Raw genomic sequence first — 27,163 nt, 5'->3', positions numbered from 1 at the left:
GTCTGGTGGACAGTGCGATCCCCCAGGTGACAGGAGGCGGTGGGGGCCAAGAAGGAACATCTGAGGGGTGGGAATCCAGAGACCTGGCCTCAGAGTTGGGTCACAATGTCCCCTTGGATAAAAAGCCTAGACTTTCTGTGCCTTTTTTCCATTTCTATAAAATGGGAGAAGCAGGTTATTCTGGATGCTTCAAAATCACCTGGGAGATTTCAGAGACATGGTGCCTAGCCCCTACGGGCTCCCAGACCGCTCAATCAGAGTCACCAGAGGCAGAACCTAAGCATCAGTAAGAGCCTAGGTTACTCTGACACAGCTGAGTCTCGGAACTACTGGACTAGATGCTCTCTAGAGTGCGTTCCAGCTCAGAGATTCTATAAATACTCCTCCCCAGCAAGCGGGCTCTCAGATAAACCCACTAATTCCCCAAAGGCCTAGGGGAAAGCATAGCAACATCACAACAGATTTATCTGCATCAAGGAAGAAAACCCCCAGGGCTCAGGTCTTTCTGGAGCAGCCACAGCCTTCGCCCTTTGTTCACAGATGTGCACATGTGCACACATCAAATGCAGTATAGTGTCACAGAAAGCAAGCCAGATTCAGAACACTCCAGTGATGACTAGCTCCCTGCCTGGTCAATCTATTTTAAAATAATTATTAAACAGGGAAAATAATCCCTGTCATTTAACAAACAATGAACATGTTCCTAGATCCCAAAAACTGTCTGAGTGGTTTCCAAACTTCAAGACCCGTGAACAAAATTCTTTGTGGTAAACATACCAGGCTGTTGCTAGGAGGCAACTGGCAGCCTCAGTTGCTGGGGGTGGGGTGGGGTAGGGTCATTATCTCCGCACACCTGTATGCTCTTTGCTACAGACTCCTGAAGGGAGCTTAGTTGTACCACACCGGACTCTAGAACACCACAATGCTCTCCCTCAAGACCAGAAGTTGGTGGGATGCGACAGACGTGGAAACAGACAACGTGGCAGTGTGTCAGAGTAGCTGCTGTATACAGGGGTCAGCGAAGTTAGGAAAAGACGAACGGCGAAGTGAAAAGGATGCTGAGACCTCCTTGAGGCTCAAACAAGATCATGTTTGGTTTTAAATCAAAAACACTGGCTACAGATGCAAAAGCCAAACAGAGAATGAGTGATTTGCCCCAAATCGAATGCCGTTTGTGGAGAGTCATCAGGGAAGGAAGACGTCATTCAAAGTCCGTTGTAGTATCCTAGCAACATCCAAATATTGGCCACAAGATGTTCTGGGCTAAAAGGACCCTTGCAGAGAGGACTTTTCAGTTTTGACTGAAGACACACAGGCACAAAATACTTTATGGTGTGATCTAGCAGCAGGTACTTAATAGCGCATGTAACTCAAAAGTTTCACACCTGACATATGCAATGTATACTGACAGTTTTTATTCTCTAATTATTTTCAGTGTGGTAAAATACACATGCGCACATAAAATTTACCACTGTAACTGTTAAATGTACAAGTCAGTGTGCAGCCATCACCACAGTCTCGTTCCAGGACTTCTCCACCACCCGAAGCGGGCGGCTGCTCCTCCTCTCTACCCTCCCTGTCCCAGCAGCTGGCAGTTACTGATCTGCTGTTTCTATGGATTTGTCTATCGCAGATATTTCTTATAAACGAAATCATACAATAGGTGGCCTTCTGGGTCAGGCTTTTTCCATTTAGCTTTCTGTATTATTTTTTTGAAAGTAACTTGCACCCCATTAATTTCATGATCCAGTAACAGGTCAATATAGGCAGTTTGAAAATACTTCCTTAATGCAGCCTTTTTGGCACCAGAGACTGGTTCATGGAAGACAATGTTTCTACAGGATAGTTTAGGGATGACTCAAATGCATTACATTTATTGTGAACTTTATTTCTATTATTATTACATCAGTTCCACCTCAGATCATTAGGCATTAGATCCCTGAGGTTGGGGACCCCTTTCAATTAAAAATATCAAGTTACGTAACGTATGCCGATGGATGTTAACGAGACTTACTGTGGTCATCATTTTGCAATACATACATATCTATAATCATGTTGTATACAAGAAACTACTGGAAAGTTGTATGTCAAGTGTAACTCAAATTTTTAAAATGTTACTTACAAACATCAAAGCCAAACAACGAGGGACCGCCACCGCGGGCATCTGCATTCCTAGGTCCTCTGCAGCATTCTACCTCCTGCACCAGCGGCCCCCACCTCAGCCCACCCACTAGGTAGGTAGGTGCCTGTCCACACACAAATATCCACCGGGAAAATGGGATAAATAAAGACGACGTAACAAGTTTTTTATTTTTTCAGTCAAACTTCTTACACTTAAAACACGTCCCTTGTTGAGCCTTCCTATATCTTTGATGTTAAAAAGGTCCTTTAAGGAAATAATGGTGACAGTAGAGGGTGATTTGATGGGCTTTTTGGTTCGGTTTGCTGTTGTTTTGGTGTCCTTACTTGGAAAAATTTAAAACTTGTAACCTCAGGTTGATCCCTTCAATTCCATGTGTACACTTTGGTGCCCCCTATCATGCAACTTTCCCAGAACAAAACTGTCTTTGGAGGACACTGAAGAAGTAAGATACAAGGAGGAGGAAAAGGCTAGGTTTTAATATTACCCCTATCATCTCAGCAGTAGCCAGAAATCTGAGAAATGATAAGCAGGGTTGACTCTGGTGAAAAACACCTATCTTCACTGTCATCCTCCCTGTCTCCCCTCCCTCCTACCACCAAACTTTACCATCTGTTTACTCATTCTGCCCATCTATCAACTAGTTAGTGATTGTGGGTGCCAGGCACTGTTCCGGGCACTGAGGATACAACACTGAATAAAATGTTTCAGTGCTCCCTGCCCTCTTGGGACTGACATTACAGGAGGTTAAGGGAGGAGGGGAGACAGTCAAGTAGAGACAGAGAAACAAGTAAAATCTCAGTCAGATATTAATAAGTGTCACCAGAGAGAAGGAAGCAGAGCAATGGGAGAGTGAACCAGGGAAGTGGGGACAGGTGCAATTCAAAGGAGGATAGTTAGGAAGGGCTGCGTGAGGCGACGTTCTACCGACAGGCTCCACTCACAAACTGGCCAAGAAAGCATGAGAGGTAGGTCAAGAATACCACTGAGGTTTTGGGCCTGAATAACTGGAAAAATGGAGCTGCTATACACTGAAATCGGGAAGGTAACAGGAAGGGCTGGCTTGGGGTGAGCCTGGGAGTCTGCCTGTCTGACCCCCAAGTGGAGAGGTCAAGTAGGCAGCTGGATTTTCATTTTAGGTCCCTTCCCTCTAGAACTAGGCTAATAAATGGTCCATCTGGAAGCACAGATTATCAGAACCCAAGGTGACCCCAGACCACCAAGTATCTTTTATTCACTTGGCAGATGAAGAGTGTCTCAGGTCACACATACCTAGTTAACAGCAGTTTGGGGGTTTCCCTGGCAGCCCAGTAGTTCAAACTTCTACTTCTAATGTAGGAAGTCCAAGTTTGATCCCTGATTGGGGAATTAAGATTCTACGCACTGCGTGGCACAGCAAAACAAACACACACATCCAGCAGTTTGGAGCAGAACTCAAGCCACTTAATTTGCAAGTCAAAACTTTTTCCACCATACTACCTCTCCCTAATTAAAACTGTAGTAGTACTAATTCATTAAACACATATTTATCCAGCCTCAGACTTTGCGCTGGGCTTCCCTAGTGGCTCAAACAGTGAAGGAGATGCCTGCAATGCCGGAGACCTGGGTTTGATCCCTGGGCTGGGAAGATCCCCTGAAGAAGGGCATGGCAACCCACTCCAGTCTTCTTGCCTGGAGAATCCCCATGGACAGAGGAGCCTGGTGGGCTATAGTCCATGGCGTTGCAAAGAGTCAGACACGACTGAAGCGACTCAGCACAAGCACAAGACTTTGTGCTATGGTGCTTGAATTAATAAGATAAGCAAGACAAGACACAGTCCCTCCCACTGGTGAGCTCACAGTTTGGTGGAGAAGACAGATATCAAGTCAGATATCACTCACGAGACCATGGAAGCAATGACGTAAGTGCTGTGAAAGAAAGGTGAGGCAGCTACAGCATTAAGCTGGAGAGCCCAATCCAGGCGGGGGAAAGGCTTTTTCCAAGAAAGTGATCTTTCCTCTGAGAACTGAAACATGACTAGGAACTAGTCAAGCAAATAAAGTGTGGTTTAGAAGGAATTCAGGGAACCTGGCAGGCAGAGAGAGCAGCAGGTGCAAATTCCCCTTGGTAGGAAAGCACTTGGTAGTTGAAAAAAGAAAGAGAAAGCCAGCTTGGCTGGAGCAAAGGGCAGTGGAGATGGCAGAAGATAGAGCTAAGAGGTAAAGTAGAGCCAGGCACCGAAAAGGACCTTGCAGATCCATGAGGAAAGCCCCCCAGCAACCCTGACTAAGCCTCTCTGCGTCCTGGTGGAATACCTGGTGAAACATCTCGGAACACCAGAGGGCAGAAGGCTTCTAAAGGAGCTCTGACGTCATCTCCCACTTGACTCCTTACCTCCCTGGGAGGCAGTCATGAGACAGTTTCTCCTCGCCTCCCAGGACCTGCTGAGGTGTGGAGCTTTCTGCCCTGGACTCTTTAGACTAGAACTGCAGAATACAGACCCGTTCAGTGGCGCCAGGGCCGCCACGACTCTCGGTTCAGTCCTCAGCTCCTTGTGTTCCGGTGTGTGGCCCTTTCCAGCGTATGCAACTAGAGCCCAGGGAGCTGGCACCTTCAGCTTGTTCTTCTTCTCATTCTGTATCTAAGTAACGAACTGTCTCAATATGAAAGGGATTCACTGCACCTTTACTGATCAAGCAGTCAGGCCTTGATCTCTTCTTATAAGTATGTATGAACTTTACAGTAGGACATGTTAAACATTTAACTTGATCCTAAAAGTAATGGGAAGCCATCGAAGCAGGATTATATCTGCCTTAAAAAAATAAAAAGTCACTGTGGCTGCCACGTAGATAATGCACTCAAGGGGGCCAAAGCAGGCTGACAGTGGCTTATCATGTAACCTACTTACGTCCCATGAGCACATTTGTATTTTCACACTTGAGCATCTATCCTGTGCCAGTCAGTAGGACACAGATACCAAGAAGAGTAAGATAGTCCCTACACTTACATAGTCTGGCCACAATCAGCATGTCAGTGCACCCACTGTGACCTGCAAGAAGGAGGAAACACACACGAGGGGCAGGAGTACAGCAGAGAGAACAGTGAACTCTCCCTGGGCAAGCCTCCACTGAGCAGGGCCGTGGAGGGTTTGCCAGGCACTCAGAGGACAGTCAGCATGTAAGATGAGACAGAACTGTCAAGCGAAGCGAGCAGGAGCTAGAAATCACTCAAAATGGTGCGAAGTAAAAGATAAAGCAGGCAGTGGTGGAGGGTCAGGCCAGACACCCGAGAGAGCCGAGGAGGCTGAATTAAGACCTGTGGTTTATTTACCCAGTGAAAAGAACTTAGATACAGCTCAAAGGCCCAGCTCCACCATTTACTGGCTGTGTGCTGTCAAGCCAAGGATTCACCTTCGAACCCAGTTTTTATCGGGGTAGCAGTCATGTACAGATGTGAGAGTTAGACCATGAAGAAGACTGAGTGCTGAAGAACTGATGCTTTCGAATTGCGGTGCTGGAGAAGACTCTTAGGAGAGTCCCTTGGACAAGAGATCAAGCTAGTCAATCCTAAAGGAAATCAACCTCGAATAGTTGTTGGAAGGTCGGCTGCAGAAGCTGAAGCTCCAATGCTTGGCCACCTGATGTGATGAGCTGATTCACTGGAAAAGACCCTGACGCTGGGAGAGACTGAAGGCTATTTATTAAATAGCTTTTACTAGAGTTTTTCCTCCCACTTAAAAAAGTAGGATATGTTTCCTGGAGAAAATTTAGAAAACACAAAATTTTATAACTCCTTGAAGATCATCCAGAAATACCTACCACCACCACCCCTCCACCAGACTCCCCGGCCTGATGCCAGGTACCCTGTGGAATTCAATACTCGGTGATTCCCAGAAGGGCACCAGTCCACGCTAAATCCACATCTCCTCACAGCCCCTAGGACCAGGGTACCCCCTGAACCCAAACTGAACCGGTGCCACAGCTGAGGTGTCTAAGCAGAGACAATGGCAATAATAATAATTACTAGTAGCAGCAGTAAGGGTTATGTGGATGAACAGCCCTAATGTATATGAGCCCCATTTAACAGATGAGGAACTTGAGGGCTGGAGGAGGATAGTAACTCACCCAAGGTCTTGCAGATATGCCAGCATTCAAAGACAGCCTGGCTCTAAGCCTAAACACCGAAACCTCCAAGTACCAAGTGAACCCTGGCAACTTTAAGTACTGAGTTGGACACAAATGAATTAAAGAAATCAAATAACATCAAAATGGAATAGATGCCAGACTGTTAACAGCAGCTATCCCTGGAGGGTGAAATTATGGACAGTTTTTTGTATTTAGGTAATCTGAACCTTTAACACTGTACATGGATTAATTTTAGAATCAGAAGAAAACCTAAAGAAATATAGATTGTAAATAATTATTAAACATTTTTAATTTTAATTACAAATTTTTAGAAACTTTACAAGGAAATGTATCAAAATGTTAACAGTAGTTATCTCCAGGTGGGGTGGGTTATCTCTGGGTATTATGAATAATTACAGGTAATTTTTATGGTATTCTTTATACTTCTGTATTTTCCAAGCTTCCTAAATAGGTATCTTTATAAATAAGAAAAAAAAAAGGTAAGAAATTAATTCTACCTTAAAAATAGCTATTACTGAGTCTTATAACATTTGACCACTGTGGCTGGAGGATAAGTAGTCCAGATCAGTATTATTTAAAGAAGGAAGATGACTTGGGCATATTAAAAAAAAAAATTATTGGGGTTTTGTCTTTGCTTTCTCAATCCAAAAGAAAAACATAATGCTTGGTTCAACCTAGCCCCACGGTCATTCCAGCAATCACCCATTGGCCATCCACTCAGATGTCACAACAATTAGGAAATGGGAAAATTTTTTCCCCGCACTTGAAGTCCAAGTCCCAGGCTGTGTGAAATTCTCATGAGTAAGTACCAGGCCCTTATCTAGAACAGATACTGCCAGATAAGCCCTCAACCTCCATTTTCTCAGGAACTAGGAAGTCGAGGGCAGCCTCAAGGCAGAAAACCTCTCTTCAGCAACCTCTACAGAGCCCGGATTCAACCTGATTATTCTAGGGAGCTCATATGCTTCCAGAAAGCCTATTCCACTACTAGACAGTTCTAACACTTAACAACCAATGCTTCTCACGCTGAACTGAAACCCACCTCCTTCCTATCAGGCAATGGAAACCGGGGCTCAAATCCCAGCTCTGTCCCCGACAAGTGGAGCGATGCCGTGTGGTTTTGCTGAGCCCCTCTAACGCTGCGGGGGTTATTAAAGGAGAGCACCCATGTAAAAGCAGCCAGCCCAGTCACCGACACACTTCCTAGCCCTGTCCTTTGGAACCAGATCAAACGAGCTTAGTCACTCCTCCAGGCTTCAGCGCTTCAAATCACTGAAAACCATGGCCATGTCTTCTCCATTCTAAGCACTCCTATAGTATTTCCTTGCTACAAAACTCCATCCACTTGGGTGGGAGTCTCCCCTCAGGGTGACCAGAAAGCCCTTGGATCTGTTTTGGAGTAAACAGCAACAGCTGACCCACTATTCCAGGACAGTGTCTCTTATAACCCTGGCTGGACAGAGCTCAGCCTCCCTAACCGCCCTGAAGATGCAGAGGTTGTGACAGCAAGTGGCCTGCCCAAGGTCACATGGCTGGGAACCTGCTGAGCCGGGCCCTTCTCAGCGTGCTTACAGTGTCTCCCAACCTCAGGCCCGGCAGCCAGGTGGGCTCAGTCCTTCAGGGGGCTCAGTGTCTCTGGTGGAATCTGGCTTCCTGGTCCGACCATGCCCTCTCCTCTGCTGGCTGGGGTATGAACCTCCAGGGCTCCCAGGGGTGAGGGAGGCTCTCCTGATCTTGTGCTTAACTGACACAGAACAAACTCCGAAGGAAGGACTATAACCCAAGTGGACCCGCCAGGGAATCACTAAGAAATAAAATGAAACGAACCAACAAAACTGTGAGGCAGGACCACAGAGGTTATCTTATGTCACCTTCCCAACAACTGGGCCGAGTGAGAGTGTCACAGGTCATGCTGTCTTCTGTTTTAAGGGTAAAACGGACTCCGACAGGTGAGAAGGTAGACTGCACTAAAAGCTAAGCTCTACAACGGCAGAAGGCTTGTCCCATGTGGTCACCAGGACAGACTCAGAGTTTAGGACACAGAGTCCAGGACACCAACACTTGATGATGAGATGGATGAAGGCAGAACCATGATTTGAAGACAGGCTCTTCATCTTGCTTTCCAATTCAAGTTGTGAGCGTCTCTGGCAGAGGCTGTGCTGAGACTCCGTGCCTGTTCACAGAGCCAAAGCATGGGGGAGGCTGGCTGGGCCAGTCTGACCTCCGTCCACACTGCGAAGCACGCCACACGCCAGCGCTGCCTCAGGGAACCATGTGTCAGAGGGCGCTACAGCCCAGAGCAAGCGGAGGAGAAGGTGGCTGAGCTGTCCAAACAGGCCGGGATCCTGGAGCAGCCTGGTCTCTGAAGGCAGCTGCTTCCGCAGGAGACAGAGATGTCGCCGGCCCCATCTGGCCCGCCCAGTGACACTGCAGCAACGCTGCAGCCCCAGAGTCTAGCCACAGGGAAGGCATCCGCTCTAAAGCTGGAGGGGCCCGGCCCAGAACCTCAGCTCCCCTAGCTGTGGGGCCTCAGACCAGAGTCTTCACTTCTCTGAGCCTCTGCTTCCTTTTCTGTAAAACTGGTGTAAAAGAGCAGAGGTTTTGTGAGGATTGGAGACAATGTGTGTGCTAAGTCGCTTCCCTCGCATCTGACTCTGCAACCCTACAGACTGTAGCCCACCAGGCTCCGCTGTCCATGGGATTCTCCAGGAAAGAATACTGGAGTGGGTTGCCATGCCCTCCTCCAGGGGATCTTCCTGACCCAGGAATCGAACCCATGTCTCTCACATCTCCTGTACTGACAGGAGAAGGCTTTACCACTAGCACCACCTGGGAAGCCCAGAAACAATGTAATGTTTGTAAATGTAGCAGAAAAAAATAAGTGTGGAATGATAAATACAAAATTCCTATCAGTGGTTGCCTCTGGGAACCAGAACTGGGAGAAGGAAAGAGAGCTTTTTTAAACATAGTCTTCTTTAAGGAAAAAATATATGGAAAACACAGAGCTCAGCAGCTGGGTTCCTGGCAGGCATTCAATAATGTAAGCTGCTGTTCCTCATTTCTCCTGGGAGGAGTTGCTGCCTCTCACATACATCCTGCCTACGTGTTAAGAGAAAGAACCATGACCTGCTGTTTCCGACCATGCCCTCTGGCCCTCTCCCAGCTGTCAAAGCAGGTCCCTCCCAGCCCCAGAGCAGGTCCCAAGCACCAGGATAGCACATCTCAGAATTGAAAAGGTCCCATCTATCCACCCATTCTGCCCCTGAATGCCTGAGAGACCCTTTCTGGCAGTGGGGAACGCACTACCACAGGAGGCCACCCATTTCACCAGCAAGATGACCTCAAGGTCTCAGGAAGGGAAAGACTCCTGGTTCCTCTGACCATAACCCTCAGTGGCCTTTAGCCTCACAGCTCTTAGCAACCAGCTCTTCCTGGCAGGGAAGCCTCAAGTGAGGCTCTGTCTAGGTGAGCAATGCAGGAATGCACGTCAGTCAGCACCTTCCTTGAGCGTCATCTCTCCACATCTCTGCTGCTTCTAACAACTGTCTCCCACTCCTGGTAGGAGAATGTCTGGCAACCCTCCGAAGACTCCCAAGCTTAACAACTCCCTCCTATCCCTAGGCAATCAATGAGCTTGGTTGCTATGCAACAGGCAGGCACAAAAGTGATGCAGTCCTTTTCAGAGGCTTGGGAACGGGGAGGGAGCCATGTCTATCCAAGACACAGCCTCTAAATGGGGTCCAACGCAGTAGGGGTTCCTTTAAGAAGTCAGCTGATACATTCACTCATCTGCCTAATTCTCCTTGGCTGGCGTCTGAAGCAGACTCCAGGCACACCATGAACTGCATATAAATTCTGAGCCCTGGTCTGGCCCCTACCGCCCATCCTGGGGCAATAGCTTCCTCTGAAAGCTCGACAGGCAGCCTGTGAGGCTGACCCACAGCTCTGGGCCCTCCCTCTCAAGCTCTGCTGATATTTGGGGCAGGAAGCAATCACGGCCTCAAACATCTCCACATCCCAACAGGACACGGAGCCAACCGAACTGTGTCCCCTCCATCTAGCCTACTCTGCAGAGATCCAGTTTCTACTTGCTATACTCAGGGGAGTCCTCTGGGGAAACAGTTTGACTGAAGGGTAAAAACCCTGAGTTCTGCAGTCAAAATGTGGCTCAGCTGCATACTAGTTGTGACCTTTGGCAGGCCATTTAACCAACTGGGATCTGTTTAACTGTTTCACTTCTCCAGCCCTCCTTTCCTTGGCCGCATACAAAGATTTGAAACTAGTTAATTTCCGAAACTCTGCAAGGCTGATGACACCTACATCTTAGGTTGTTGTGAAGGTCAAGTGAGGCAGTGTTTGTTCAACAAGACCTAGTTCAGTGACGAGTACAGCTCAGTATCAGTATCTTCTAAATGCCAAGGGTGCGGTGGGGCAGACTGAACATGCCATCACTCAAGCAAGTAGGACGGGCCAGCATGGACTTAGCTCCACCTAGCATGCCCCCACCCTCCTCGCTTCAGCGCAAGCTATTACAGTTGCTAAGACATGGTTTCTTCCTCACCAGCACAGAAGCTCGTTCACATGCCGGGCCCTTTAAATAAGCTCTGTAGTTCTCTCAGTGAGCAGTGGCAACACAACAGTCACACCAGTGTCCAGCTGAAGGTGAAGTGCCCAGCAACAGAGCACGGAAGTGTAGGAGCTGAAGGAGCTCCTGAGGCCTCGTTGGGCCCCCCACAACCGGCCACAGAATTAAAGCTCCCACTGAGAAACTGTCTCAACTTCTGCTGGGTGAAAACAGAAATGCTCCTCACTGGGCCTAAACTCCCCAAGGAACTTCATCTTTATTGATGGAAATACTGCAAATGTTATTCTAGAGCTCGCCTTCTCAATGCTGCCCTTCAACTTAGAAAATTAAAAAACAGGAAGCCGTGGGTTCATTTGCTCCTCTTCTCCCAACTCTCTTAGAGCCGTGCCCAAAAGGTTTTCCTGCACTAGTACTACACACCCAGTATCCACGGCCACTACAGAAGGAGCAAGCAGTTTCACTAGAGCCACTCTTTATTTTTTAGGCCGTACCTCACAGTGTGCGGGATCTTAGTTCCCAGACCAGGGACGGAATTCGGGCCCAGAGCAGTGAAAGCACAGAGTCTGGATCTCTGGACCGCCAAGGAAGTCCCAAGACTCTTTTTAAACATATGAGTTGAAGATAAATGCTGGGCAATGGGGGCTGCAGACCATCTGGAGGAGTGGAGACATAGACTAACTCTCACCAAGTGCCCATATATCCTGCGTCAATTTCCCCCAAACACTTTATACACACAGTCCCACCTAATACTCACGATCACCCAGAGACAGAAGGTACAGTGTCCATTTTATAGATGAAGAAACTGAGGCTCCGGAACTTAGCTACTTTTCCCAGGGCCACACAGCAACGTTGCTACCTTTTCCTTTGACCCAGGCTTTGCACAATGAATCCAAGAAAGAATCATTCTCCCTGCCTTTTCGGATCCACTAAATAAAGAAGAGCTTCCACAGGTTCATTCTAGAATAATCTAAGGAAAAAAAAAAAAATCTGTCCTTTGTCTCAATATTAGAAAAGGCCTATTTTTAAAACAACATTAGAAACTATTCAAAAATTTTTATAGTCCATAAAGAACCTTCCAAATATTACCAGGTCTTCAGGACCACTTTAAAAATGGACTGCAGTCCACCTGGCTCCTCTGTCCATAGAATTCTCCAGGCAGGAATACTGGAGTGGGTTGCCATTTCCTTCTCCCAGGGATCATCCTGACGCAAGGATCAAACCTGGGTCTCTTGCATTGCAGGCGGATTCTTTATCATCTGAACCACCAGGGAAAACCAAGTGTTTAAAGAGCTTTCCAAATATTACTAGGTCTTCAGGAGCCGTCTCAATCGGAGGGTAGCTATGAATTGTCCCATTTTGCAGATGTGTAACCAGAGAGCTACAGGGGGTTGAGGCCTTGCTTGAAGCCACATGGTAAGAATGGGTTAGAGGAAGTCTCCTAAGATTCCTGATATCCTATGTGCTGCCTTTTTTCGTTTTACTTAAAAAAATGTTTTCTCCTGGTTTTATCGATATAACTGACATAGCTGTGTAGATTTTAAGGTGTACAGCATAATGATTTTACTTACACAATGAAATAATTACCACATTAAGTTTAGTGAACATCCATCTACCTCATTTAGATACAAAATCAAATAAATGGAAACATATCTTTCTTCCTTGTGATGAGAACTCTTAGAATTTACTCTCTTGGCAACTTTCATATATAACATACAGTGGTGTTAATTGTATTTACCATGTACATTACATCCCTAGTACTTAGTTATAACTATAAACCTTTGCACCTTTTGACAACTTTCATCCAATTCCCCCCTGCCCCCTCCCCCAATGCAGCCGCCCTGCAGTCCCTCCTCTTCTTCATGCTGAGGGGCGCAGAGCCCACCACTGCTTTCCAAACCACATGCTGGGAAAACAAGGGGTGTCAAAGAACACCAGGGCCGATGAAGACAAGACTGCTCAAGCACCAGTACTCATACAGCCTGACTGATCCCTCTCGCTTATAAATCAAATCCTGTCACTTCACCATTTAAAATCTTCCAGTGGATTTTCATTACACTTGGAGTAAAACGCAATTTCCTTACCAGATCCAACAGGACCCTGGCTCCTGCCACTTGCTCAAACCTTCCTCACATCACCTCAGCCACACTGGCCTTATTTCTTATCCTCAGATCCATCTCAGGTGCTTTGCACATACTGCTCCTTCCCCTCCTACTTTGGGCCCTTCCCAAAATCCTGAAGGGCTGTCTTCTTATCAATCAGCTCAAATGCTACCTCTTCTGAGTAGCCTTCCCCAACCACTCCAGTCAAAAGCTATGCCACAACCTTACCTCTACTCTCTCGACCACACTATCCTGTATCTTCATTGTCTTACTTCACAGCTGAATTTTCTTGCCCACTTGTTTGTCTCCCCAGAACTACAATACAAGCTCCACTATTCCTGTTGATCATTACTCTCTCAGTGTCTAAAATAGAGATCGTGTCGTGAAGTCACCCAGTCGTGTCCAACTCTGCGACCCCATGGACTGTAGGGATTCTCCAGCTAAGAGTACTGGGGTGGGTTGTCATTTCCTTCTCCAGGGAATCCTCCCAATCCAGGGATCGAACCCGGGTCTCCTGCATTCCAGGCAGACGCTTTAACCTCTGAGCCACCAGGGAAGCCCCTAACAATTAAATGTGAAGTGAAAGTTGCTCAGTCGTGTGCGACTCTGCAACCCCATGGACTATATAGTCCATGGAATTCTCCAGGCCAAAATACTGGAGTGGGTAGCCTTTCCCTTCTCCAAAGGGATCTTCCCAACCCGGGGATCAAACCCAGGTCTCCCACACTGCAGGCGGATTCTTTACCAGCTGAGCCACAAGGGAACCCCAGAATAGAGATAGGCACATAGTAAGTGTTCAATAAATGTTTCAGGAACAGGCTGTTCAAAAGGCAGTGGTGTGCTCCCCTCATCCTCAAGATTCTACTCACTCTGCCCAAATTTCAGATTGGAAGTTTACTCATCTGTTCATCCATTCACTTAATTCAAACCAACAACTAACTACTGGTCACCTGAGAAGGTACCACAATGAATAGGGAACCAGAATGATGTATTTCCCAATTCAAAGCAAGATTTTTTTTTTAACGTGGCACTTTACAGAGGCACTTTTAACACCTGCAAATGTGTCAGATTTCTTTGTAGTTAACAGACTCTTCAGATTTACATGCAAGAAGTTACATAACTTCCGCAAGGTCACATGGTGAGAACTCAGCATCCCAGTATCTCAAGGCAAAACCAAAGACTAAAATGTATCTGGAAGTGTCCACCCCCTTTTATTTTCGATCCATGGTCATTTACACGAAAGTTAATTTTAAAAACTGGAGAATAGATATGGTTTTTCAAAAATTTCACTTCCATTTTCTACACTTTATTTCTATCTTTCTACCTGGTAGCAGGTGTCAAACAATACAAAACTTTGTGGAGCACTGTTCTCTGGTTATTGACCATTAATGGTACCCTGGTTGACAGGCTGAGTCTTGATGGCAAAGGGAACCAGTGGTATGGTGCACGTGCTGGGACCTCAAGCTTGTGAGTCAGAAAGTACCAGATTCAAACCACATCCACTAACAACTAGTGATAAGGCCCTAGACAAGTTTATTTTAATTTAATCAACAAATACTTATATAGCTCTTTTAGATGCAAGCAGGGTTCTAAGTGGGCTTCCCTGGTGGCTCAGAAGTTAAAGTGTCTGCCTGGAATGCAGGAGACCTGGGTTCAATCCCTGGGTTGGGAAGATCCCCTGGAGAAGGAAATGGCAACCCATTCCAGTACTCTTGCCTGGAGAATCCCATGGAGGGAGGAGCCTGGTAGGCTACAGTCCATGGGGCTGCAAAAAGTTGGACACGACTGAGCGACTTCACGACACGACAACGAGGGTTCTAAGTGCTTTGCAACTATGATTACTAAATAAATCAGATGTACTATTATCCATATCTTACAGGTGAGGAACAGGCACAGAGAGGTGAAGTAACTTGCCCAAAGCCACAGCTAGTGCGTCTCAGAGTCAGCATTAAAGTAAGACAGTGGATGCCAGAATCTACACTCTTAGACATTACACTGTGTTTCTGCTCTGCTCCTATTTCTTCATCTATAACACAGGGTTAATAAATCTGTGATATCTCACAGGGTCATGCGAGGCTACTGGCACACAGTTAAGTTAAATGTTAGCTGCTCTTAGTGGTAGTACTAATTGCCATCACCTTTGGTCCAGTCAAGGTTCAATCAAGGTCTGCCCAAAATACTTCAGCTGAGAAAGATCTCCAAGATCCTCTGCAGTAGAATATGTTAGAATATAGTGGAAGTTCCATGAGAACAGGAATTGTCTGCTCTTTGTGCTTCTCATTGTATCCGGAGGAAGCAGAGGGTACTCAGTTAATATGCGGTAAATAAACTGAATGCATGGACAGGGTTCTGTCATACAACAACTAAGGCAGTACCATCACTTCTCAAATGTAGCTAAACATAAAAGAGGTAAATTTACCAACTTTTTAGAGAACAGTGGAAGCTGGCCATTACTTAAGACAGCCTGGCTATTAGCAGACAGTGTGGTATAATGCTATTCATTCATCTTAGCTAAATGCAGAAACAAGGAGACCCAGGCTCTCAAGGTCTTGGAGTGTCTATCTATAAAAGAGGAAGTTGGACAACATGATGATCATAAACAAATATATTCTTTCTCATTGCTTTGTAACAATTATTGTAACAATATGAATGGAAACTGATCACCAAGTACTCAATAAACGTTTGTCAATGAACATAATTTCCAAACGACAGATGGAAGAAACTGGGATTCAGTTTCCAAGTTCAAGGTCACTTAGATGGGTTAGCATATGGGTTAACATGGAAGAGTTCAGCTCTCTTCCTATGAGCGTCTAATGCTCATGCTTTCCAAGATTCTTTGTGATATCAGTTCTCTCTTCCAAGCTCAACAAATCTGTAATAATTTACCTTATCAAACAACCTTGTATAACTTCACTAGATCATGTGACAGCAGGATCAAGAAGAAACAACTATTCCACATTGTTAACCTGGAGAATCAAAGCATCTAAAGAGATAATTAATTAGGCCAAATCCCCTGTTTCTGCCAGAACTGAGAGATCATAAGTATAAATAAGATGAACAATGACTTCACTTCAAACGGTTTAAATTTAAGCAATGTGACTTAATAAATAACTTCTGGTAACACAAAACTTTTTGAGGGTACAGTACATCTTCTTCAAACCTGTAAGTATAGTTGGCTACTTAATCCAAAGTAGATGCACAGGTTAAATGTAAAAAGTTGCATAGAATGTCCACAAATGCTTGCTTCCTTTATTTTTATTAAAATACACGCTTGACATTGAACCTTTGTGTGTAACACCACCTTCCTAGGGTTGTCAAGTTAGGAGTGAAAAAGCCATCTGGCAGTCACAGTCAATTTTCTAGATGGTTCATAACAGGACTGTCAAGGTCAAACTGTTGATTCTTTTACCTCCCCATCTAGTAATTGAAAAGCAACGAAAGTGGGCTCAAAATACTCCATTCTGGTACTCTCACAAATACAAATGTCAGCTCCAGGATCACACTCTGGCTCAAAAAGTTCTGACGGCAGGGTGACACGAACAAAGAGAACAGCGGGGGAGTAGGGCAGATGCTAAGGCCACAGCACTTGGGTAACACTCAGAGTAGGAACTTTTACCTAGCAGTTTCATCACCTATCAAATGAGAATAATCATCCTACCAAATGATCATATAAATTAAGTGATATGATGAGGAATGGTCTTGCAATCTGTGTAAAGGTGAGACTACTGTTATCATTACTAACTACTACGGCTGGGGACAGAAGGTCCCCTCGAACTCTTGGCTGTATGTTCTGCAGGATCCCCTCAAGATGGAATATAGTTTTTTTCTCCAGACTTCGGGTTTGACAACGATTGATGCACTTGGCTAGCAAGTCTCCGCTGCTGAGAGATGAGAAGTGAGGCCTTCGGGTTCTGGGCCTAGCGGGCTCAACAACCACCGCGCCCCCCCAGTCACCTTGTCCTCACCTTGAGGAACAGAAAACGAAACTCTATGGGGTGGAAAGTGAGGTCCACGAAAACGAGAAAGAGGTGCTTCCACTCTTCACCTAGTTGCCGCTTCTTAGACCCAAGCTTCCAGCTGGGCGGGGACAGAGCAGAGAGAGAGCTGACAGAGCCAGGGACGCCTTGACCTCGGGCGCCGGAGGAGCGAGCGTGGGTGCTTGCCCCGCGACAGGGACAGGTACACGAAAAGCCGGCCGGAGGTCGGGCCTGCCTCGTCTTGCCTCGCCCACAGCCGCAGTCACAGGAGGAGGCACCCCGCCCCCGCGAACCCAGAGGGCCCTCAGTTCGCTCACCTGCAGCCGGGACACCAGTAGGCTGTAAGGCGCCATTTTGTGCACTGACAAAGATGAGGTCGCTTGAAAGTGACGTGCACTCAGAGTATTTAAAGCCTTCGGGCTGGGGGCGTGGCCTGAAGAGAAACGCGGCCTCGTGAAGGCTGGGCCTCGGCGGAGGCGCCTACTTCTGCGAGCGCCTTGGGCGGAGTTCCCGAGTGAGGACTCGAAAGGGGAGAGGACAAAACTACATAAAAACACTTAAGGAAGTAGATGCCGGGCAAGAGATGTCTTATCGAAGTGAAAATTTCACCTTTGTACTTTGCAATTTGCCTCTCCCATTCTAGTTCTGGAAAGATTGTGATTTTTTTTTTTTAAGTAACTTTCATACACTTGCCAGGACCTGAACCCCGATAGGACGGAAACTTGGCTTTGGAATTTGATCTCGCGAGAACCAGCGGGGCTTGGTGCAAAGAGTATAAACGCTGACGGACGTCTAGAGAACCAATCACGGCGACCAAGAGGCAGGAGCAACGGAGGTTAAAGGTCAGACGGAAGTTCTGTAAGCTTCCGGTGGCTTGAGAGGGAGCTATGGCTAAGCATCACCCGGACTTGATCTTTTGCCGCAAGCAGGCTGGTGTTGGTGAGGCAGCCTTCTGCCCCCGGCTCTCTGGGTGGGAATGGTATTAGGACCTAAGAGGTCCGGGGTTCCCGTCACTTGCTTAGGGTCTTGCCCAGGAGGCGCCACGTTCCCCGCCTCTAGGTTGAAAGTGCAGGAGCGCGCGGGTTTTCGGTCTCTTGACGAAAAGAGGGCGGGGGCTCGCGTGTTGGGAGCCGGAGGCAGGCTGCCGGAATGGGACTGGGAGAAATTCTTAGTTTGCTCAGGACTTGTGAGGGGCTTCAGGAGGCTCTGGATTTGGTTCGGATTGAAGTTTAAGAGGATAAGATGGATAGATCCCCTCAGGGCTCACTGCAGTCCCTGCTCCTGTCCCCACCGCAAGCTCGAAGATGTTTGTCCCCTCTTCGTCAAAACTTTAATCCTAATTGTGCTCTTTACCGTCTTTTATCTTGCAGCCATTGGAAGACTGTGTGAAAAGTGTGAGTGGAACACGCCTCCCCAAATAGCCCACCTGGCCCACTCAGTTTCTGTAGAGCAAGCAAACGAGCATTTTCAGCGGTGGCACTAGGAGGACTTTGAGTAGACGTGACCCAAAGAATGTCAACACAGTGCCAGGCTGCAACTAAAGGCCACCACCCTCACTCCAGCTTGCACGTTTTAGACACTAGGTTTTGAGAGAATCTTTAGCTTTGGACCGGAAGTAGCATGACCCCATCGGCATATACAGCGTTCTGCCAACTAATTTATATAGACGTATCTACCAGGTGCTTCTCTAAGGTCTTTACCCAGTAGTTGATTAACTTTTCCTTTGTGTTGTAGAGATTGAGATGGACACGAGGTAAGTCAGGTTTTGTGATGCCAAAGTAGAGGGTCCTCAAGTCACTGTTAGGAGACTGGTGTAGTCCCCATAGCGGGAGGAGGGCAAAGGACTTGAGGTATTTGCACATGGGTGTAACTCCATTCTCTTCTTATAGGTGATGGCAAGTGTGTGATCTGTGACTCCTATGTGCGTCCTTGCACTCTGGTGCGCATATGCGACGAGTGTAACTATGGCTCTTACCAGGGACGCTGTGTGATCTGTGGAGGCCCTGGAGTTTCAGATGCCTATTATTGTAAGGAATGCACCATCCAGGAGAAAGATGTGAGTATATATAGGAAGCTTTTCATCTGATTTTCCCTTGTGTTTAGTATCACTTTGCCATCCACAGCAAACTGTATGGTCCGTGGATGAAAATGTTCATTTAGTCATCTAGGTTATAATTTCTTCAGTGTCTGTGAGCCAAACTGGGTGTAGCCCAACAAAAGGCAGTTATTTTGTATCAAGGACAAAAGTGCAAGAGAAGCAAATTTTGGTCAACACTGGCAATTTCGAAAGCCCTCTATTCCTTTGATGTCTCTCTCATTTTTATTCACAAACAATATCTTTTTTTTTTTTTTGACTGTGCCACATAGCTTACAGGATCTTGAACCCTGGCCACAGCAGTGAAAACCCAGAATCCTAACCATTAGGCCATCAGGAAACTCCCAATATTCTGCATTTTTGAGTCCTAGCATGGTGCAAGGTGTATAATAGCCATTCAGTAATTCTCTTTATTTTCATTAAGGACTGTTCAGGTGGATGTATTGACTTCTGAATTTGGGACTATTCAAGTTGATTTCAGCTCTGAGTAGCTAGAGAATACTTTTGCTTTGATTTTTCAGAATTGCTTGGGATTCTGTTTGTGACATTTTTTCCCCTTAACATTGTATGCTGGCAAATGCAGTTGAGCCAGTTGCCAGGATACAATAGAGAGTTATAGATCTGTACCAAAAACAGGTTCCTTGGAGGAGAGGAGGACAACCCATGAATCACCTTCTGTTCTTCTTATGACAATAAAACAAAGTGTGATACAGTAACAATAGGCTAATATGAGGTATCTGGTTACCTAATCTAGGATAAGACATAAGGCAAAAAAGAAATAAAAAATTCTTTGGCCATGCTGGGCAGCTTTGGGGATCTTAGTTCCCCAACCAGGGGTGGAACCCAGGCCCCCTGCAGTGGAAATGCAGAATCCTAACCACTGAACTGCCAGCGAATTCCCAAAAGATAAATAATTCTATATATTCCCTTTTACAAATAGTAGATAATTAAATATATATATAGGGCTTCCCGGTTCGCTCAGATGGTAAAGAATCTGCCTGCAGTGTGAGAGACTCGGGTTCATCACAGGTTCAATCCCTGGGTCAGGAAGATCCCCCTTCTATATAGATCTTATCTCCCTTATTCTTCAATAGCTTTGTTAATTAGGGGGTATTATTATCCCCATTTTACAGCCCCTCTCCCAGCTAATAAGTGTCAAGTCCCAAGCTTTCTGACTAAACCTTGTGGTGTCCTTTCATAAGTCTGTGATGTGCCTGTGTTGAAGAGAGACGATTCACCTACCTCAGAATCTTTGCAGTTAGATTTTGTCTACCTCTAATAAGTGGGACATATTAGAGCAGATAAACCTATTTTTTACACCAGTGAAGTCTTCTGTTATTTAGGGAAGTGAGAACGGTCATAGATAAAGTACCAGAAACATAATTTTAGTTGGTGATTTGAACATTCTCTCTCTTTTGGGGGGCTGCTCTGGGTCTTGTGGTGTGCAGGGTTACTTGCTCCAAGGTGTGGGATCTTGGTTCCCTGACCAAGGATCAAACCCATGTCCCCTGCATTTTTAAACACTGGGCTACCAGGGATGTCCCCGATTTGAATATTCTCTTATCCTAAACTCTGATTTGCATTTGTCTTTGACTGTCAAATCATACCCTGCTCATGTCTTCCTTTTTCTCTAGCTCTTGGTATGCTGCTGCTGTTTAGTTCACTAAGTTGTGTCTAACTCTTTTGCGACTCCATAGACTGTAGCCCCGCCACCAGGCTCCTCTGCCCATAGGATTTCCCAGGCAAGAATACTGGGGTGGTTGCCATTTCCTTCTCCAGAGGATCTCCCTGAGCCACCTGGGAAGCCCCAGCTCTTGGTATAGTCCCGGCATATAGTGTAAGTCTGGTCCACGTTTTTGTGCTGCTCCTGTAAATCATCTGTAGGAGCTCCTGCTAGAGAGCGTCTGGTACACAGTAGGTGTTGGATGATTACAGTCTATACCATGGTGAGACAATATCAGTGAAAAACAGTACAAGCAAGTCTTAAACTAGCTAAAACTAGCCAAAGAATCTATTAAGGACAACACTTTCTTGAATTTTCCATGACTGTAGCTAGAGTTCTTATCTGGTACACTTACAACCAGAGAGTACTTAATAAAGGTTAATTGCTGTCTGATTCGTCTGCATGTGGCAGGTGACCTGATCTCTGCGGATCCTTGTGCCTCATTCTAGATGTCACCACTTCCCTTACTTCACATTATACAGGAATGTTCTGAGGATATTTGAGATGGCATCTAGCTCGCGTTTACTCAGCAATAGTTTCCAAGGAACACAAAACAGTCCAGTGACATGATCCAGCCTCTCAGCCTTACAGATCATGATGTAGATTAAGTGCCCAAGACTTTCCTACACACAAATCTTCCTACAGCCAAAGCAGCCCCTCTTACTGCTCTCTTCCAGCAACTTCCATAATTTATAAGAGAATTAGCCCAGTAAGCTAAGTTAGGTGTTCTCTAGTTTTTTCAAAGCCTCGAGAGTACTCGGGGGTCAGGGACAATATCTGTGGGCACTGCTGCCAAAGGACCAATTTGTGCTTTCTTATAATGTGGCATCTTACTGATCTCCCTGTACCCTTGACTCCTTTTAGTTAACCATTTTCTGCAGCTCTCCCAACCCAATAACAAGAAAAATAGCAACTAGTATTTTTGGAGCTCTTGCTGCATGCCAGGTACTGTGCTGGTCTTTCTTGTCTAAAAGTTGTGCATGATACAGATGAGGAAATGAATGGCCTAAAGGCAGATTTGGCCCAAGGTCACATGATGAATAAATGGCAGATATGGGATTAGAACCCAGGTCTCTGTAACTCTTTCTCAGCCTTTTTTTTTTGGTGGTGGTTTTTTCTTTCTTTCTTTTTTTTGGGGGGAGGGGTGGTGGTGGTTTTTCATTATCGCCCCTCCACTAAAGGAGAAAGGTTAAAATCCAAATTAAATTTTCTTGGGAATTCCCTGGTGGTCCAGTGGTTAAGACTTTGTGCTTCCACTGTAGGGGACACAGATTTGATCCCTGGTTGAGGAACTAAGATCTCAAATGCCAAAAAACTTTATTTACATTTTCTCCACAACAAGAGGAATTAAAGTTGGATAAGATTTTGTTGGGTAAGGGTGAGCTTTAGATCACAAACCACTGTAATGTCAAAGATGTTTTCATCCTTATTGAAGATACATCAACTAACTCAAAGCACTTACCCTAAACACTCACCATATTTCTCTTCTCAAGATGGTTAAGGATGCGCCTCTCTGTCTCATGCTACGTCTACCATTCGCTTCTCCCCATTTAAGTAAACAGCAGAGCAATTAGATATATAGAAAAGATACGTGATAATTTTCAAAGGTAATTCACAAGTTTACCCTTCTCTACAACTGCCTAAACCTTGTGAAAGTTTTGGGGTTTGCCTCCAGGAAGCTCTGTTACAAAAAACACCAGAGTACGAGGTAGAAAGCCCAAATTCTGGTCTTGGCTTTGCTACTAAGATACTGTGTGTGGCTTTGAGGAAATCTCACCCTGACCCCCAGCCCACAAAGGGTAGTAGTAATCCCTTTTACCTCCTGGATACATTACTGAGAGCTTCAAGTTTCAAATAGAAAATGTGATGCCCTTGTTAAGATCTCAAACCAGTGTACAGTCTGGTTTTTACCTTGTAGGTATTCATTAAACAGTTGCTGGAAGAATCAGTGTTTCATCTTCTAGTTTCTGTTAATCAAGCAGGCCTTGCCTGCTGTTGGTAATTCTTTGCTACCGATGATAAGAAACGGACGTGTGGACCCATTTTCTGTAATCCTGTTTTTCTGATCTCAAAATTTGTAAATTGCCTTTTCCTGCATTTTGGTTCTGTACACATTTCCCCATGGTATGTTATATTTTGGTACATAATCAGTGTTGGTTTTTTAAGTATTACTTTATACTGGATTTTCACCAGGTCCAGGGTAATTTTTGTAGCTTGCTTTCGTGCTATAGAAATGGACTTGATGTTCAGCCCTCCTCAGGAAGGAAATCCATAGGCATTGAATTCTCCTTGGTGGTTGGTAATGGAGCCCACCTTAGGCTTCTGGGGATGTTTTAGGGGCTTCCCTAAAGTGGTAAAGAACCTGCCTGCCTATGCAGGAGACGTAAGAGACTCAGTTCAATCCATGGATCAGAAAGATCCCCTGGAGGAGGGCCCAGCAACCCACTCCAGTATTCTTGCGTGGAGAATCCCATGGAGAGAGGAGCCTGGCAGGTTACGGTCCATGGGGTCACATAGAGTTGGACACAACTGAACTGACTTAGCATGCACACATGTGGGTGTTTTAACAGACATATTTAGTATAATGGGAAGAAGCATTTGGCAGTCTAGTGTCTACTTTTTTGTGTGTGAAATTATAGAAATTAAGTGGCCATGCAACATGTACACTCAATTCAAGCTGTAGCTGCCTAAAATAAAAGCTCCCTATGCTCAGAATGGGGAAATCTGTTACCCTCTGGGAGGACTGAGAAAGGCTGAAATTTGTATCAGGCATACAGTTGCTAAAAGAGCTACTGGCACCAGGCAGACATTTGCAGGTTGTTTTTAATATACTCCCTAGCTCAGCTCACGGATACTCTCTGTACCGTCCTTGAGGTTTTCTTAAACGTCGTTTTCATGGTCTCCATTCACAGGCACATTTACAAAAGCCAGCCAGTGCACACATCCTCACTTTTCACAGTATTGTTAGAATTTGGGAACAACCACTAGACCCACAGGATATGTAGAAAATAAAAACAGGAGTTTAGGCAAGAAAATAGGAAATTTATAAGTCAGTGAGAAAATGCCATAAAAACCAAAGAGCTAGTAATCTAAAACATTGGTTTTCCGATGTTTTTTTCAACTTTTTAACACGTGGAGTTCTATCTTAAAAGAAGCTGTGGGTGTGTTAGGTTGGACCATTATGAAATTGCTGCTATTTGTTTTTGGCAATTTCTTATAATTTATTAAAGGCTGGCTATATGCCAGGTGTTGTTCTAAGTACATTTATTGATTCTTAACTCTGTAAGGTACATTCTACCATTGTAGTAATTTAATAATATGACTAAGAAGAGACATAAAGAGGGTAATAACTTCTCAGAATTCAGATGGGCTGTCTCCAGAGCCTCCAGTCGTAATATGAGTGAGAACATAGCTGTACAGATCAGGGGATGAGTCCTGCAGTCACCTGGCACCTCTCAGGACTCTAGGGCTCTATAAATACAGTTTGTAAACATTGACCTGAACCAGTCATCTTATTTTATAGTTGGATATGAATCCAGACAGAAGTGGCTTGCCCAGTCATGCAAGTCAGTGAGGCGTAGTAAACCTGAACAGGCTGTCAATCATACCGCAGAATTTCATAGCATCCCTAAAGGGCTTCGAGCACTGTTGTGTCTAGTAGCAGGCTATCTTGGGTCAGGAGAGGCAGTTCTTCTGACATTTGTACCAAGATTCCCAGTACAGATTACGTGGCTTACTTGAGTTCACCTAGCACCTAGCACTGGTGGGGCTGGGCTCCCCACAGCCTGGCTCCCTCAGCACACTGAGCTCCACAGACAGTAGTTCTCAATGTAATACATGGTACTGGATTGATCAAAAAGTTCTTGAGGTTTTCCATTACTTTTGTTTGTGTTTTAGTTTATTTTTGGCTGTGCTGGTTCTTTCTGCTGTGCACAGGCTTTCTCTTGCTGCAGCAAGTAGGGCTTGCTTTGCGTTGTGGTGCGTGGGCTTTTCCTTGCAGTGGCTTCTCTTGTTGCAGAACACAGGCTCCAGGTGCCAGGCATCAATGGCTGTGATACAGGGGCTTAGTTCTCACCCAGCATGGGGGTTCTTCTTGGATCAGAGATCAGACCAGTGTCCACTGCATTGCAAGGCAGGCTCTTAACCACTGGAAGAGCCACATAACCATGTGGCTTTTAACCACAAGATGGGCACTTTCCAACCAGGGAAGCCCCTCAGCAACATCTTTCAGAAAAACCTGAAGGAACTTTTTGGCCAACCTATACATGTTTTCTAGAAAATAATGAAATGTTATTGTTGCCTTTGTGTCTTCTCAGAGATTTTTTTTACAGTGTTGGTATCAGTCCCCCAAAAAAGAAATCAGCTGAATTAGAAGTAAGTTGTCTGAGGACTGGAGTCATTCATTCATTTATTCCATAGCCCAATGTCAAGCAACTACCTTTGACATGGACGTTTAATAAAATCATCAGATCTAGGAAGGCTTCTTCCAGTAGTAATTCCCCCAGTTTTCTTCCCATCATCCCGAAGCAACTGATGGAGCCATCATCCCTGCAAAACGCAGTTTCCCAGGGGCTTCACTGAAACCACTCAAGCTTACAAAATGGCCAGGGGAGCCTGACATTGCAAATCAGAGTATGGACTGTCAACAGCGATCTCTAGCACAGGAGCACTCTTCTCCCAAGACCGTGTGGCAAGTGAATTAATAAGGACACATCAAACTTAGTATTCTCCTATGATACTTAAAATATAAGGTACTGTTTCCTAAAGTCTTCAGTTTTTTTCCCTTGGTATTCTCTCCTTTCTTGGGATGGTGAAAGAAAGCTGAAGAACTTGATCTTAGATGATTATTACCATTTCCTAGCTCTCACTTGGAGAAAATCCTTTGAGCACCTTAAAGAGTTTTGTTTATTTTTTGGGGCCACACATCATGTGGGATCTTAGTTCCCCAACCAGGAATCAAACCCATACTCGATTCATTGGAAGCACAGCCTTAACCATTGGGCTATCAGGGAAGTTCACCTTAAAGTGTTTTAGATTTTGCCTCCACTATATCATATTAGCAACAGAAGTGGACTAAGAATCCAGCATTCTAAGTGCAAGCTACTGGATAGATGGCAAATTCTAGGTGCTTAATAAATACTTGATTGATCAAATAGGATAACTGAACTGGTAAGATGAATGGCTGAACTATTAATCCAAAAGTTATTTTTATTTTAGTGTGAAAGTCACTCAGTCACATCTGACTCTTTGCAGCCCCATGGACTATACAGTCTATGGAATTCTCCAGGCCAGAATATTGGAGTGGGAGCCTTGCCCTTCTCCAGAGGATCTTCCCAACCCAGGGATCGAAGCCAGGCCTCCCGTGTTGTAGGCAGATTCTTTACCAGCTGAGCCACAAGGGAAGCCCAGATTTTTATCTTAGATTCCTTTCAGTTCAAGCTCAGAGACTTTTAACAACTTTTCTGTTTTCCAGAGAGATGGTTGCCCAAAGATTGTCAATTTGGGAAGCTCTAAGACAGATCTCTTCTATGAACGCAAAAAATATGGCTTCAAGAAGAGGTGATTGGTGGGCTGTCTCTTCCTCCCCCCATCAAACTGCTGCAGCTGCCAAAAGAAATGCCTACCACTGCCAGCAGAAAGGAAGCGGAGCACAGAGCATCACCTGGATCTGCCTGTTAGTACAGGGCACCTTACCACTGTCTCCTCTCACCTGGGCCTGGTAGGAATGGAAGAAAGATTCTTCGCAGAGCACACTGGCAGACTATATCAGAAAAATGGATAGATTAGTTCATGGTATTCCTTAAATTCTAGAAGCAAGGCTGTGTTACCCACATCAAGAATTTCTTCATACCAAAAGCTTCTAAATGTATGTCATTTATTTAGACATAGAAATAATACGTCATTTCCGTCTTCTGTTTGAAGAGCCAGCTGTGAAGCTACCTGCAGTGAAAAGCGTGTTCTTAGAGAATCTCTGATGGCAGTTGTCGTAATATCTGCAGTGTTGGGGGGGCCAGCAGAACAATAAATGTGGGCATTTCATCTTGTAACCTTTACCAGGTGGTGCTGGTTCATGTTATTTTTGTTCTAAAAAATTGGAAACCCTTTCTCTTGCCGTTATATTAATAAAGTAGGTGTTTATTTTCTGGTTTTCAGCCCCTTCCCAATTTAATTTTAACTCTAGGAATTTTAGTCACCTAGAAATTTGTGATTCAAAATAGAGGTATTGGGATCAACTAAGCACCTTGTTCTCTTATTACTACTGTAATTCAAAACCACTCATGCCTTTTATGATAAGTAAATCAAAGTTATTTTTAGAAACATCGCTTTTTCCTTCCTGCCCAACTTGAATTTTGAACTGAAGAGGTGGCTTCCAGTAATGGTGAAGGGAGTGAGACAAAACGTATTCAAATCAATGAGTT

General features: G+C 45.3%; 2 protein-coding genes and 1 non-coding gene across 3 annotated transcripts in view; 1 reads left to right on the top strand and 2 right to left on the bottom strand.

Annotated features, from left to right (window-relative positions):
- The window catches only part of ACO2 (aconitase 2), a 46,557-nt gene extending 29,273 nt beyond the window's left edge, over positions 1-17,284 (bottom strand). The window contains exon 1 of the mRNA XM_068971713.1: positions 17,244-17,284. Coding sequence (XP_068827814.1) covers positions 17,244-17,279 — 36 coding nt within the window. The 5' untranslated portion in view covers positions 17,280-17,284. The remainder of the gene's footprint in view (positions 1-17,243) is intronic.
- Positions 13,434-13,505, bottom strand: TRNAS-GGA (transfer RNA serine (anticodon GGA)). The gene has a single exon. It is a non-coding gene; the product is annotated as a tRNA-Ser (tRNA).
- A 504-nt stretch (positions 17,285-17,788) lies between the features above and the next one.
- PHF5A (PHD finger protein 5A) lies at positions 17,789-26,831 on the top strand. The gene is made up of 4 exons (XM_068971283.1): positions 17,789-17,865; positions 18,297-18,320; positions 18,816-18,982; positions 26,218-26,831. Exons 1-4 carry the CDS (start codon positions 17,814-17,816, stop codon positions 26,305-26,307), a joined length of 333 nt encoding a protein of 110 aa, XP_068827384.1. The 5' UTR covers positions 17,789-17,813; the 3' UTR covers positions 26,308-26,831.
- Positions 26,832-27,163: the final 332 nt, after the last annotated feature.

Source organism: Capricornis sumatraensis, chromosome 4, assembly GCF_032405125.1.
Source record: "Capricornis sumatraensis isolate serow.1 chromosome 4, serow.2, whole genome shotgun sequence".
Taxonomy (NCBI): Eukaryota; Metazoa; Chordata; class Mammalia; order Artiodactyla; family Bovidae; genus Capricornis; species Capricornis sumatraensis.
Note: the sequence above shows the minus strand (reverse complement) of the source record. Positions and strands in the feature narration are given on the sequence as shown.

Excerpts from the sequence above, each read along its gene's own strand:
- PHF5A (XM_068971283.1), top strand. The coding sequence starts at position 17,814 with ATGGCTAAGCATCACCCGGACTTGATCTTTTGCCGCAAGCAGGCTGGT. Across the intron at positions 17,866-18,296 it reads CCGCAAGCAGGCTGGTGTTG|CCATTGGAAGACTGTGTGAA; the intron begins GTGAGGCAGCCT and ends TTTATCTTGCAG. Across the intron at positions 18,321-18,815 it reads TGGAAGACTGTGTGAAAAGT|GTGATGGCAAGTGTGTGATC; the intron begins GTGAGTGGAACA and ends CTCTTCTTATAG.